At 36.5% G+C, this 15,867-nt stretch overlaps 1 protein-coding gene across 4 annotated transcripts in view; it reads left to right on the top strand.

Moving 5' to 3' along the window:
- The window catches only part of ETV1 (ETS variant transcription factor 1), a 66,780-nt gene that overhangs the window by 11,452 nt on the left and 39,461 nt on the right, over window positions 1-15,867 (top strand). For 3 of the 4 annotated variants that reach the window (XM_085573114.1, XM_085573115.1, XM_085573116.1), the window contains one exon: window positions 1,804-1,857. In XM_085573114.1, coding sequence (XP_085429240.1) covers window positions 1,804-1,857 — 54 coding nt within the window. Of the gene's footprint in view, window positions 1-1,803; window positions 1,858-4,877; window positions 5,904-15,867 lie in introns of those variants that run through there. The other variant, XM_085573117.1, reaches the window with a different exon arrangement.

Below are 15,867 nucleotides of genomic sequence, written 5' to 3'. Positions count from 1 at the left end.
TCTGGAAGAAAGAGAATTTGAATGCCTCAAAATACTGGGAATATTTGGATTGACAGTTTTTTATACAACTTCAAACTTTAAGGAGCCAATATGTCCTCAGAGGTACTGATTTATTCTAAAATGATGGGTTACTGTCAGGCTTGAGTTTGTTCTTTTTTTTTAAATTAGAAACCTGAACAACAAAGCAACAGTAGCTATGCTTTTTTATTTTTTTTTTCAAAGTAAGGCTAATTACACTTAGTGTATTTATCTCACACTTCTTTTAAAATCTGTATTTGCACATTTCCAAGGTCATTTGTTTTTAAGGGGTATTTGCTGCAATTAAGATAGTAGGATCTTAATTTTATTTTAAAACCCAGAGCAAATAATTTTTCAGTATTATGAGCCTGATTCTGAACTCTTTACCCAGGAAAAAAACTTCTAGTTAAGTCATTAGAATTATTTCCTGAGTAAAGGAGTGGAAATCGGGTCCATGAAGAGCACTGTAATGCACATTCAAAATAATTATGACTAATTTAAATTAAATATATATTTTTAATTCAAAGAAATTATGTACAAACTAGTAGAAATTGCACATATATAATGGGGAATTTGCATTTCCTATACTAGAAAGTGTTCTGAAGGGCACAGAAGTTACATTTTATCCGTTAATGTATTTGAGAACATTTGATAGTCACAGTTTTGATAAACAGCATTTACCTTTCAAATCTTGTTGGGTAACCAGATCATGGCAGATGTTAACTTTTAATTAAGATCATATGAATTATTTGCTTGTCTTTGGACAAGAACTGTGGAAAAGTATTTTTAAATGAGAATTTCACGCAGCTTTGCTGTGGCGATTCCAGTTAGTGTGGATGTTGAGGAAAAGATGACAAAGTAAAGAGAAGATAGGCTGGATCTGTCTTGATGTACCAGAAGCAGTCATGCTCCGAGGACACTGCTTCTGTGGAATGTTCTGCAGTTATTTGAATGTGTTCATCTATAATAAACGTTTAGTGCTATTTCAGCTTAAATGGTTTAAATGAGTTTACCACACAGCTTGAGAGATGGATAATGTCTTAGATATACAATGAAAAGGAAATGTGGTACCAGAGGAGCAAAATTATCTATCAGCAGACCGTGAAATGATTGTATTTAATAGCTCAGGTTTGTGATGGTAGTTTCCTAAAAGCGAAGATGATCTTACAAAAGACAAATGGATGTTAATCGTGATTTTTGTTTTAAGTAAACCTTTTTTGATGTCTGAAATGTTGTCATTGAACCAGGAATTCTATGGTCTGGTAAAATAGGTTTTTTTGGATATTTCAAACAACAACAGAAAATCCCTTCTGTGTTGGCTGACTGCCACGAACAATTGGAATCACTTTTAAGTATCCCGAAGGTGTGGTAGTTTCAGGTTAAAGAAGCATTAATGTTAATCAGTGGGATTTGGTTTTATGTGGACTTTATGTGCAGATACTTTGAAAATAAGCACTAATGATTTTTACCAGTGGCTTGGTAGGTCCAGGTCCTGGTACAAGGGAATGAGGCAGGGCCAGTGAGTCCCTGCATCCTCCCATTCCCATTGTTCTGTGCCAGAACTTCTCTGGACTCACTGTGCATCACACAGCTTCACCCCAGGGTTTATCTTGATATTAAAATGATGCGCTTGCCTGATTTTCATACTAAACAATGAAGAAACAAAAATCATAATTTTAAATTTGACTGTGCTTTAAATTAAGCACAAGAGTCTTTATTTATGCTTTAATGGCTTATTTTAATTCTTTGTTTTTGTTTGTTTTGTTTTTATTTTCCTTTCTTCAGCTCAGGTACCTGACAATGATGAGCAGTTTGTGCCAGACTATCAGGCTGAAAGTTGTAAGTATACTGCAAATCATCACTTTCTTGAAATATACATATTTGTATATTTATATCTACATCTTTGTATTTGTTATTTATTTTGTCATATTGTGGTCATGTGATAGCTCCTTTTGCTGATCGGTGACATCAGCGTGATGAGTAGATAAAGCAAGTGGCATTTTGACATGCAGCCAAAAGAAATTCTTTGTGTTGAAGGTATAACCTTTAGCATGGGGGCCCTTCCCTGTCATTTCCACCCACAGCTCCAGGGAAGACTGGAAAAACTTATGTTGTGGAGGTGGAAGGAGTTTCTTTGTCTGTAGAGTGTGCAGAGGAGCTTTTTGGCCAGTACAGATCAGATATTATGGGACGTAGGATGCATCTCTGCTGAGCAGAGGGTGCTCAACACATTTTATGTATGAATAAATAAATAAGATTCTACATGTAATCAATCAAATACAGCCACAGTTGAAGCATTTTAAAGTTGTCTTAGCATGTGGCATTTTCTTGCTCAAATAATATTTTCCTTTGCATTAATCGGTGTAAACAGGAGTTATGTTAAGCTGGGTGCTTTGCATTGCTTTCTACTTACTTAACTAGAGTCTAAACTTATTTTTATCAGCCTATACTCCTCAAGTCTTGCCTTTACCCATTAAAATGCTTCTATTCTGTTAAATGCTGGCTCCATTTTGCTGTACCTGATGTTCTGCGGTATTGGATGATTGCAAGGGCATAGCATGAGAAACATCTGACAGTCACAGGCTTCTTGGAGCTTCTTTTTGTAGTTTTATTCTTCATGGCAAGGCTTCTCCCTGTCATCAGAGGTCTCTTCTAAACAGTGTCTGCTGGTTGTAGCAGAGCACATGGTAGCTTTTTCATTTTGCTAAATAACATAAATAGCTTATCCTACTGGAGTGAATTACGGCAGTTCACTAAACCAGATAGCTGTTAAACAAGGCATTCATATACTGAAATATTAAGATTATTTTAGAGAGATTAGGAAGAATTGCATTTAAATTGTCTTTAAACCAAAAAAAAAGTCACACTTACTGAATTTTCCTATAAATCCTTTAGATTATTTTTTCCAGTTACTAAGAAGCTGTTTTAAGAAGAATTCATTAAGACTATTCATAACAGCATTTTGTGAGGCAAAAAAAAGCCCATGCTTTTTTTTAATCCCGCGGAATTGTTGTTGTGCAGGATAGTATTCCTGCACAGCAACAATTTAAATTAGTTTTTCTCTCAAAGTTCCTGTACATATGCTAACCAACAATCATGGTCACTTTTAAATTTGAAAATTGCCTTTTATAACAGAGGTTTGTTTGTTTGTTTTTACCTCTGTCTTCAAAGACTTTTTTAAAATTACAATACAAAAGACAAAACAATCTATAAATGGAAAATCAGATATGTTGCTTGACATATAGATTGGCGTCCAAATACAGTCATTCATGCATATGCCTTTGTGTAAGAGTACAAAGTTCAACTGGGGCTTCTATTAACCCACAATTATCGTTACACAACAAGTCAATGATTCTTGGAAAATAATTTGTGGACTATGAAAAGCCCCATTGAAGCTGGCCACTGCTTTTGGTGATAAAGAAATTCTCCTAATATGGCTATTTTATTAATGCTGTTGTGTTTCAAAGTTCCTTAGCCACAGCTTACACAGTATTATCAAAGGAACATTTATTTCTTCATTTCAGTTGGTTTCTTTATCTTAAGTAAAGGTCAGGAGAGCTTCCTGGAGAGTTACTCTGGCAAAGGTTATGGAGTTTCAGACATATACTTGGATATAATGTATGTAGCTGTGGGCTCTGCAGAACAGGAACGGAGATCAACATAACCAAAGCCATGGGGAAATTACTGCTGCAGAAGTAGCACAATTGTGACTGTTTTCTCTAGATCCAAGCTTGCCTTCAAACTCCATTATAATGACTTGTTCTATATAGTCTGTAACTGTGCAGTATTGAGCCCATTACTGGCAGCAGTGTGGCAAAAGCACTTGATTTCTGTTTTTTAATATCTACTTTATTTTATTTATTTTAATTTTTATTGTTATTTCTACATGGGAGAGAATAGACAAGGTGTCACAGATTTAGTGTTTAATACATTTAACTGAGACAAAAATGAAAAAGGACAGAAGTGTAAACCGATGAAGGGGGTCACAGCCACTTCAGTTTAAAGGCATCTAAACTAAACTGTGCTTCGCTACAGAAATTTCATTTATGGAGTTGGATATAGATAAGGGTGTGTATGTGATGTGCAAAGTGTGTAAAGAAAACTGAAGTGTTCCAGTGAAACAGTTAAAATCTGCTGTCCAGGTAGAAAAAAAATAATGACATTTTATTTATAGCTTAATTTCTTGAGAAAGGGGCTTTAAAGCCGAGACAGCTCTGTACTGTTAAATTGAAAGTTGTGATGTTAAATTTAAACCTTGAAAGGAGACTTAAGAAGCTTCAGTAACATTAGCAGTTCTGGAGCAGTGGGGTTAAAATTTTCTTGCCTAGAAACCACCAGCTTGGTGATTTGAAGAAATCAGCTTTTGAAGCAAGATGTGGAAGGTAGTGGAGGAGCTGATACTGCCAATATTATGTGCTGTGTCCTATCTCTGAGCAGGATTAAATGCCCCTTAAAGTGCTGTGGCTTTTGCATTTATTTTCTGTAATAATGATTTTAACTAGTGAAACTACACTGGTATTAGTAACTAGGGGAAACATTTAGTTTAGATTAGATATACAGTCCACTTTGTCCACTCACGGATTTAACTTCAAAGCTAGCTTGGGACCATGAATATTTCAATTATGACTTGCTATTAAACTTCAATCAGTTTTTGAAAAGCAAACATAATATGTGTATTTATAGTTAGGTGTGGGCTTTAGATATTATGAGTGAGATCAACAGCTAGCATAACTTTGTGGTATTATTGACGTTACTGGAATTGCGCATATTTCTATTAGCTCAGGATCCAGCACTTCAAGTTTTAAGCTGTTTAAAAGTAAAATTTGTTTTGTTACTCCTTTACGAAAGTAAAGGAGTAACAAAACAAATTTTTCTTCTTTTATCTTCTGGAAAGAGGCCTTTCTTACTATAAGAATCTTGGTAATGTCTGCACTTTCAAACCTTACTTTTTTGTCATCAAAGCTCCATCTTCTCTTACCTTTTTATTAAATATTTTTTAATTTGGCATACCTATCCCAAGAAACCTTTGTGCAATTTTGTTTAGAGTAAGTAGAATTTAGACTAGATTACAGATAGCTTGTTTGGCTGAAATTTGAAAAACAAAAGACAGTTTGGTTTCTTGTACCTTTCTACTTTCTTTGAGCACTGAAATTCTGGAGTTCTAAGAGACAACAATGTGTATAAAAAAAAATTTTTTTTGTTTGAAATTATACTGGCAAAATATTGAATTGCATATTAAATAGTGTAATTTTCTTAGTTTTTCATTTGCCTTCTTGCAAGAAATAAAAATTCCACAGAAGAAGTGAGGAATCACTTCTGCAGGCTTTTACGCAAAACTTCGTTTCAGGCAGGTTGGTTTTGTCTCTTTTTGAATCTGCTTCTATAATGCAGTTCACTTGTTTGCTGAACATTCAAGTAACTTCCTAATGACTATTCTTTGACAGTAACATGAAAAGTTGTGTAAAGCAAAGATGTAAAAAATCTGTTACCTCTAAAAAGGTGAATGTTTTGGGGTGGTTCTTTTTAATCAACATTCTGTATGCGACACTTTTTCCTAATTCTTACCCAATTCATAAAACATAATTAAGCTGTTTTTCCCTCAGTGTGAAGTTAGTATTCACATTTGGAGAAGCGTGACCTGTGTTAACTTCCTCAGATAAGGTTTCCTATTGTTTCAAGCCCATTTTCATATACCGAGGAGGAGCCAGATCCTGAACTGGTTGTAATCAGTGGCAAGGCTTTCAGATACTGTAGAACAGCAAGGACTTTTCACTCCAGGAGCAAAAATGAATAAAGTGTTCAGTTTGCTCGAAGTCAATAGCTGTTGAGGTGAAGATTACTTGCTCCCATTGTTTGGATGGTTTCTGTGACAGACACAAGAGGAAGTAGGTAGGATTTGCTGATGTTTAAAAGATGTAGTTGGCAAAGAAAACTTGGTATTGTCAACAAAACACTGAATTGTAATGCGACCTTGGTACAGTTGGTTATAAATGGGGGTTACTCTGCACCAAACTAGATTGCCTGGTGTCTTAATAGTATAATCATGGGTTATTTTGTTTTAATAATATATATTTGCATGGGTTTACTTTTTCAGAGTTTTCTTTTTCTTTTTTTTTTCTTTTGCCTTGAAGTGTTAGTTACATATTTTAAATTAATGGTAAATTCTAGATTTTGGCTTTTATTTGCTGCAGAGTTTCTGTTAAAGAGGAATTGTCTTGTGCTTCACCTTCTTGATCAGTTTCCTTCCTTCTTGTTTATTTTGTTCCTGTGTTGTTTCCGAGATCATAGCAGCCTCACCTTACCTACCACTGCCAAGGGGTAAATGTTAGTGTTAGACCAGATCTGTTGACAGCAAATTGAAGGGCTGACTGTAAAAATCCATGCTTTTCCATGTCTGATTAAACCTTAAGATAGAAAAAATCATTTTTTTAGTAGTGATTTTGTCACTGATCTTTCATGACCTTTATTCTTTCTCTTACCTCTTTTTTTTGTTCCTCCAGGTTTAGTAAAGGGGTGCTTTCAATGTAGATGCCAGGAATCTTAAATTATTCAGGGATGTGCTTTTTAGATGCTCTAGCTTCAATCTTTAAAAGCCTGTTAAAGAGAGATTCTTTATATAGGCTTCAGGTAGCTGTATTCTTCTGTCATTTTAACTAATGGTGTAGGATATTCCAAATGCAGTTTAAATGAGGAAAAGCTTTAATATTTATTTATATATTTGCAGCATACAAAAGAATGACTTTTTTGGTTTATTTTCTTTCTCTTTCTGTGATTTAAATTTCAAAAGTGAATTTCAGAATTAGAAGAGCATTTTCTGCTTGCTTTAGTATGACAAGAGCTGGTGAGAAATTGATAGAGGTTAATTGTGCCTTATTTTGACATATTTTTGAGAAGAAACCCCACACAATAAAAGTAGAAAACATCAGAATACTAGGAGTTCTGACAGGTCTACTGAAGTCAAAATGAGGTGTATTTACTGGAATTGGTTTTGGTTTTGATGCAGAATAGTTTAATTTTGCAGCTTCTAGAAAAGATTTTAGTGGACTAAAAAAAGTCATTTTTTTAATGTGATGATTCACTTCATAGGCAGCTGGTAGTCATGTCTTGGTAGTGCACAATGTTCTAGAAATTACAGTTGGTAGCATTTTGGTTGTCTGCGTGTGGCAAGTTGCACACACCAGCATCTTTTCAGGTTGTTTTTTTTTGAGATTTATATTTTTTATTCTGCCTTTATTTAGAGCCTGTGTGTCTGGCATAACCATTTCTTTGAATGCAGCTCTGCAAGTGTGGTGCTACAGCAGGCAGTCTGACAAATATCCTGCGAGGTGGTGCTACTTATTCCTGGTGCTGAGCTACTCCCTGGTAGGGCTTTCTGCTGCAGCTGTGTTTTGTTTCTTGCCACTTGTCTTGAAACTACTTCCTTCCATAGGTCAGATGTTGTCAAATACAGAGACACATGCTTACTTCTTTTAGTGCATGCCCGACTGTGATGGATTCTTTCTTAAGCGCTGTGCAAGTCTGGGCTCTGTGGTTTGTTCCTGCCTTTAGCTTTGCATGACCTTGGGCATGTTGCTTAACATCTTTGTTTCTGGTTTGAAGTAGGTACAGAAATGCATGTATCACTCTGCTGTGAGATACACAGCTTTCTTAATGATCACTTATCTGGAGATCTCAAAAGCGTTTTACAAAGACGGTCCAGTGCAATTGCTGTTGTAAGAGCTGAAGAGGTCAGACTGAGGAGTCGATGCTGACCATCTTATCTCCCTTCATAGTTGCCTTAGATAGCCTTGCTTCTTTCATTGTATCCCTGAGTACTTGTTTCCTTTGTTTAAAGCCGGACTGAAACTCTTACCACCTGTTAACTTTCTTTTTTTCTTTTCCTTTTTTTTTTTCTTAATTCACATTCAAAAGAAATTAGGATTTGGTGTCTTTAAGAAAACTCATTTTGTGACTCATTGATGGGCATTAGCCTGTGCTAATAAGGGTTTTGTTTTTCTTCTTTTTCCTCTTAGATTTTTGGAAATATTTAAATCTGCCATATAGTTGTGACCATAATTGCAAAATTTGATTCTTGAAAAAGTTTTACCATCAGGGAGAGTGTCGACTGTAATGCCTTTAACTTGTGATCTTAATAGTAGAGAACTTGTGGGCTTGCTTTGATTTATAATAAGTAGTTTCTGTTCATTTGCTTATCTGCTTGTATTTTTATACTAAATTTCCAGCTTTGAAGCAGCAAAGATTTAAGATTCTCCTGGACTGCAGTAGTGGTAGCATCTCACAGATTATGTAAATACTGGTGGTGGCAGTAGCCCTGTGAAACAAATTAGAAGACCCCCATCAAGAACATTGCTTTTGATTTTTAAAACTTCTAAAGCAGAAGCTTTCTTTCAGAGTACCCAGCAGGCTGTGATGTGAATTTTATTGCTAATGGAGATACCTCTGGGCATCCACAGAGACAACAAACATCTCATGCAGTCTGGTTTAACTGCACAGGACCAATCTGAACCTGATGGTCTCCAGCAGTGTGGGGCATGGGGGAGCCCAGGCAGCTGGACATGGCTCTTCTTGGGGGCTTTGTGCCCCTGTCTGCCCACTGTACTTCCACCACCATGTCCCTGCTCAGCCAAGCTGAGTTAGTTTCCTTTCCTTAGAGCCCCATCATTGTTAGCTGCTTTATTGCAGATTAAAGGCTTGGGTTGCATGTCAAGGTTATCAGCTAATGAATAAACTTCAGTCATCCTGTCCTGTAATAAATCTGTCTCGTAGATCAAAGATGAAGCATGTAGACCTTTTTTTCTTTCAAATGGTAATTTCTTAAGGCTGTCAGGTCACTTCCTAACGTCTGTTTACATGAAAACAGAAACATTAAACATATTTTATTAAAATATTGAATTCTCAGTTTTGAAAAAACCTTCTATTTCCTCTCTGAGGAAGCCTCCCCTCCTTCCTTCTGTGGAGATATCCTTTGTGGAGATATAAGTGATCCTCACATTGTAACTTGTGGTCACGGCAGTATTTTCTTAACACTACCATTATTTCTGTTTTAAACCAGATAGTAGTTAATTTCATCAGGAGGATGTATATGTATTAGAACATTTTTTTTCTGTTTCAGTTGTATTAGAATGTGCATAAAACTTCTTTTAGCTGTATTTTCACACTGAAACCAAGCAAGGCTGACTGAAGGGTCTTTGTGATTCTATTTTGATACAAAACCCTTATTTTCCTGAAGCTCCTTTCCATGCAGAGTTTTGACAAAATGAGTTTTGTATTTCAAGAGCAGAGTAAATACTGATTTGAAAATCTATAAGCTCTGGAATGGTCTAAAATAAGGAGGCAGTCTACAAGCTGAGTTCATCCACTTCTGTATATCACATATGTTGCTTTATGTAAAATATATTTGCGGTCTGTATATTTTTTTTATCTTTGTATTTCTGCTTGCTGCCTCAGCAACTGGAGATAGAAATGAGGCTCTCCTACAGAGTGCTGTGAAGTTTTCAAGGGATATAGCAGTTAAAAAAAGGAGGAGAGAGTAAAACTCCTCAAAATGACAGTTAAGCACTGACAGGATTAAGACACATTTGTGTCATGTAGGACAGAGGTAGCCCTCTCTAAGCTTACAGGAAAAATAGCCCTTGTTTCAGGTTCTAAGTCCTTTTGTTTTGATCCTGTGCATTTCAGTACTAGGAAGTACTTACAGTGAAGCCATTTATAAGCTGATAAATATGCATAAATTATTATATTTATTAATTCTTTTGAAATTTAGAAGACATCAGTGTTTTTTTAGGAATGGTCTAAATCTAGTTTAAACTTGCAAATGAAAAACTGATTATTTTATCAAGGCATGTGCTTGTTTTTTCCCCGAGAAGGAGTCTTTTATTTTCCTTTTACTTATTCTTCATTCTCTCTGTCTTCAAGACATTACTCTTACCAGTTCCTGGATTCTAGTATGACCTTGCTGAGGTGAATGGAGAAGTGAACTGTCTTGGTAGAGGATATCTTTATTCTTACATATCTATTTCTTCTGTAAACTGAGGATTATGCATGTTAGAAAAGAGTGAATCATTATCAGCTTTATTTCTGGTTGTCTTTTTTCCTGTGGCTGTTTATGAACTTATTCAGCAAATGTGGTTGCCAGTAAGTTAATGTAGTGAAATATTTTCTACCAGTGACATTTACTGCCGAGTCCTGCAGTCACTGAATAGGAAGGTTACTGACTGGCCAGGTTTTTGTCTTTGAATTTATATATTATGAGTCATCATCAAGGACATTTGAAAAATTACATGTGCAAAAACAATTCCCAGTCTTGCTAATTTGATCCTCTTTGCTCAAAGGTTGTTTCCTTTCTGCTTAGAATGTATACCTAGAAAAGATAAACAGTTTAATTCTTTTTTTAATACTCTGTCTTCATGCTGTAACTGAATGCAATGTTTCCTTACAACAGTCTGTTAAAAAATTGCACATGACCAAAGCAATAAGAGAAATGGAGACAAGAAGAACGTTTTAGTGGCAGTATTCTGTAAAGACAAAAATTTTCAAGCATTTGGCATTAGAATTTGGGAGCTGGATAAATTCAAGTTTTTATAGTCATTGTATGTGTTTATATATATATGCATATACAGATACATGGAATACAATATGTAATTGTCAGTCCTATTGATTGCATGCACATATAAAATAATCATAAAACTTTAGCAATGTTTGGCTTCAGAAAACATCAGCAAGTGTATTGGTAATGTATGTTCAGCGAGTCTCATATACATTAGGAATGCTTTAAGTAGCAGCAGAAGCCTTTAATGTCTGTTCTGAGAACAAGCACCTGGTTGCAGGTGGTCAAGCTTCCACTGGCTCCAGAAAGAGCACTTTGCTAAGAGTCTTTGAAAATCAGCCTACTTAAATATAGTCTTGACTTCATGTTCCCAGACATAACCACTTCTGACAATACCTTCTTTGTTTCCCTGTTGAATCAGTGATAAAAATTGTGGGCTGAATTTTACTGTTGACTTATTTCAATGGCCCGCACCTTTTCCACTGGAGACAGCAGGTTTTGCAGTAGTTTTGGTAGTGAACTAAAGAATAAGATTTCAGCCTTGCTTGAATGATCTGTAAAAGCAAGCTGTTAGAGTTATTACTGATGAATGTTTACGAAAATTGGACATTGAAGCATGGAGGACACATGTATTTAGAGTGGTGACAGTCCCTTTCTCCACATGAAGTAAACAAACATCCCATTAGCTACCCTGAGTTAGTGTATACTTGTTTTATTAATGTATACTTATTGTTAAAGTCAAAATTGAATTGAAAATAATCTCAAAATGCAGTTTTGTTCTATTTTACTGTCTAGCATTGAGAGCTGCTAAAATAAAAACATATTGTAAATAATATTTTAAATTAGTTCTTTAATTCATGCTAGAGAGCACTCATTGTGGAGTCTATTTCATTATTTATTGTTTTTTCTCGCTTTTGCATGTACTTGAGTAGCTATCTGACAGGCATGATTATCCTTAAGGATAAACTTTTATTAGGATGCTCTTTGTTATGAGGATATTCCTGTTTTTATAGGGACACAAACTGACACATTGGTTATGGGTCTCTAAGGGTAGGCTCCTGAGGCTGAGCTACTTCAGACTAGAATCAACCTTCTGACACTGGTTATTTGGATTATGGCAGAACCAGCAATTAAATCCAGTTTCTTTCACATTTTGTCCAGCTGCAAGAACAAGATCGGTAGCCCTCTCATGTATAGATGGCTGTTAGCTCTTTGCATGAATACATCAGAAAAGAACAACAGAGATAATAATTATACTGATGTAACTTGAAACTTTTCCATAAGAGGGGAAATGAGGCAGAATTAGTTCCTGTTTATTTTCTGCTGTGGGCATTTTTTCTAAATATCAATGTGATGATACCTTTAAAACAATAAATAGAAAATACAAAATTGTTTATTTTAGAGTTTTTTGTTATGTTTGGGAAAAGTGCTTGTTATAGTTTCCAAAGTTTTGTTCCTAATTTTGTTTCTACAAAACCTATTTAAATTCAGATCTGAAATGTCAAACTGCAGAGTTACCTGAAGAGGAAAGTGTGTATGTGTAAAATGCTGGGATATTATTGGATACTTTAGTAATGGAAACTACGCAATGCTTAGCCATTACCTCTCAGAATTTAAATTAAATTTTGAAAATTGCTGCAAATGGAAATCCTGTCCTCAGAAAAGCACACAGACCCTGATATAGTGGCCAGCTCTTCTCTTTGCATTTAACTTTATTGATAATTCCCAGGTAGGAATACAATTTAAGTTTTCTCCCAGGCTTGATTTTACATTAAGAACTTCCTCTTTAGCAGAAGCTCTAAAGGTGGATTGCCTCTTTCTGCACTGTGCCTGGGAGCCTTTGGAGCCAGTTATATTATCAGTAAGTGTAGGAACAAATGCCCCGATCTCCTCCCAGGATTTTAACAAAGCAAATGCAGGTGAAGATCATCCCTGTTTCTCTGTGCAGACATGGAGGTTGCAGATCGACTATAGAGGGATTAAAAATTCTTTGGAATTTTTTTTCCCTCCCTATAATCATCTTCAGCTATCCACGTGTTTTAGTTCAGTTGTTGCAGAACCCAGCTGTTTTAATTTTATTAGGTTACTGCTTCCTCCTCCAGAGAGCCCTAAGCCTCTGTTTATCTTGGGGGCAGGGAGAGCTCCTCGTCCAGCCTCACCTGCTCTCCTCAGACATCAAAGTGAGCCAGTTCACTCCTCCTAGCTTAATCCTTCCCTTCTCGCTCACACCGATGTTCTGCAAATTTCCTTGTATTCTTCTCAGTTGTCCAGGGCCCGTGGTTATTTGTCAGCAGGTTCACTTTTACCCTGGAGGTGCTTGCTAGGAGGCAGAGACCCTCTGACAGCACTTTCCACTCGACTGCCTGCAGCTGTGAGTCTCCTACAGCTGGACAGGTAAATTGTCTGGAAAGGAGAGCACTGCAGGAAGGGGACATAAATCGGAATAAAACAGTGCCTGTGACAGCATTTCTGTGGGATTGCTTCTTTTGGAGGCTAAGAAACTGTGTTGGTAACTGCAGCTCCTGCTGCCTGGAAATACCTTCTAGACAGTTCTTAACGAAAAAGTGGAAATCTTTTGGGGATAGAGGCAAAGAGGGATCAACAAACCAAAATTGTGCCAAAATGTTCCATGTTTGGGGGTAGAAGAGTAAAGACAGTTTTCTAATACCGTGTGGCAGTTCAGCCAGGTAGCAGCTGCCCAAATACACTGTTAGTTTATGACAAAGGACCTATAGTGCCTTACATGGTTATTTACTAGAAGCCTCTAGAATAGTTTACCTTGGAATTGCTCTGCCCTAGCGTTCTAGTGAGTAGGATATCTTTTATTGATACTTAGTGGAAGTTACTCCCCCCTAACCCCGCAGTCAGGTGGCTTACCTTTTTGGGTAGGCTTTTTACTTTATGTTATACTGGATATACTCAGTGAATATACTCTGAAATTTTCTATTGACTTGGTCCTTTTAAATGAGAAGCCAAGTGGCTACAAATATCTGAATTATCTCAGTGGTGCCTTCAGGACTTCTGCTGTCAGAAGGCTGCAGGTGTACCCTCAGTAACTAATAAGCGTTTCAGAAATTGCAACTGCAGAGACAAGCAAATCTGGGGTATCTTGCACTAAAAGTGAGGATTTATACCGGTGAACCAAGTATCAAGCTGAATGGGTACAACCTCTAATATTGTGCTTCCTCTCCCACACTAACTGGGAACCCCTCCACCTCTCAGGGGAGGCTACATCTGTCTTGGCAAAGGGATTTTGGGTTAGCTGCCCAGAAATAGCAATACTGGCGCAATTTCTTCATGTCTTAGCACATTATCTTTAGAAAATTCAAGTTAAAGAATGACACTTACTTTCTTTTGTAAAGAAGCTTTTAGAAGTATTTCTTTGCTGAACCATCATGTTTAACTGTTTGCAGGACCATCATGTTTAACTGTCAAATAAGCTGTCCTGCAGGGAAATGGCATGTGCCTGCATTTTAGTGATGTTTTTGTTAGTCGCCTCTTCCCTGTGTATAAATGCCCTCTTATAAACCTGATGCAGACTTGGTGTTCTATAGGTGTAGTGAACTTTTTTCTGTTTTCTATTCCAACACTTCTCAAAGACTTCATGTTAATGCCCGATCATTATCATCCAGGATAGGGAAAATTACGGTGAATATAAAGAATTAACATAATGTGGAGATGAACAGGTAATTCAATTAATTTAAAATTGAGTTTCATCAATGCATTTTTTTTTGTGTCCTAGTCATTAGTCTGTAATGCTTTTTGCTTAAAAAATTAGGAATTAAAAAATCCTCACTCCAAAGCAAGAGCAAGTTATTTTAGCAAACAATGCTGTCTAAGATGGATGCATTACTTTAGATCTTAATGTCTAGAATTTTCTAATATAAAGTGTAGGAGAATTAGCTGTTATTTTCCATTTTGCAGCTCTTTGGTAGTAAACAAAAATAAATCCCAGCTTTTGCTGCAGTTTGTTTTCACCTGCTTGCTACTTTTTCCTAAGTCAAATTCAAAATCACTATTTTTTTTTCTATTCTCATACTGTGTCATCTGTGAACAGTCTGCGTAGGCTTTGAGGAAAAAAATCCCACAATTTTGGGCTGTCTTTTATTCTTTACCTTCCCCCCATCCTTTCCCACCCCCTAAGGATTGTAAAGGCTATACTATTGCGTAGCGTTCATGCGATTCAAGTAGGCCATTAATTGACATGCACAATATTGTCAGCTTTAGTTTGGAAGAGCAATTTGCTTCATTTTGCAGTGTGAGTTCTAACTGTTATTAAAGTGCATTTGTAGTTGCATATTTTCCAGTAAAGGTGACAGATTACTTCAAAGCTGGTATTTTCTTTTTGTTAAACAAGATTCTCAAATAGATCCATCTTGCCCACGTATTCTATTCTTGCCAGTTGGCTTTGAAAGCTGGTGCTTGGGCTCATCGTTCAGAACAAGCTTCCAAAAAATTAGGTCCCATGCTGTTTCTATCTTTTGAGCTAGTAGGGGCTGGAAGGATCTGATCTGAAGCCAAGGCGAAGGCTGAATTGATGGAATCATATATAACGGCTTTGCCAAGTGCTGCCCAGTCATGAAGTCCCACTTTCTGGGAAAGAGCACTGAGGCAAGGGGTGGCAGAGCATTCTCTGTGTTAAGGGTTAAGGGCTGTCCGGAGATTTTCTTTTCTGGACTCAGAGTCAGGCTGCCGCATAAGAAAGAGCTAGCTTTTTATTGAACACTTTTTCACACATTTACAAGTTGTTATTTTCTTCTGCATACTGCTTACCCATTTTCTCCCCAGTTATACATATCCATTTGAAGAGGAAAAAGCTTTCTGCTCGTTATTACAGTATTACACATAATTTGGCCATATGTAATGTATCATTGCAGAGGCATGCTTGCATATTCAGTATGCTTACTTTCATTTGACTCCGTGTGCACACACAAATACCCAAATACACATGCAGACTGTTTCAGGTGAACAGTCACTATTTGGTATGTCTAGGTGGAGCCCAGCTGTCTTTAGGTCTAAATTCTGGATCTTGAAGGAGTTTTAGTTTTCTAGATGCAACTGTAAAATGGAGAATAATATCAAGATCATGTATTTCTTCAGAAAAGATACTTGACAGGAATGCATAGATTCCTCCCATCCCCACCCTCCCTTCCCTTTCCAGCAGCTTTCATTTGTAAGGTAGTGAAAATTCAGGACTCTTGTCTATGTTCAGCTTTTCTATAAACTGCCAGGATAGTCTCTGAAACCACAGTGATGATGCATATCTGTGTGTCAGATATCCAATTTGTCACCAGCTTCTTCCA

The sequence above is a fragment of the Lonchura striata genome, chromosome 2 (assembly GCF_050655825.1).
Source record: "Lonchura striata isolate lonStrDom1 chromosome 2, ASM5065582v1, whole genome shotgun sequence".
Lineage (NCBI taxonomy): Eukaryota > Metazoa > Chordata > Aves > Passeriformes > Estrildidae > Lonchura > Lonchura striata.
The sequence above is the reverse complement of the archived record's forward strand: the minus strand, read 5'-3'. Positions and strand labels throughout refer to the sequence as shown.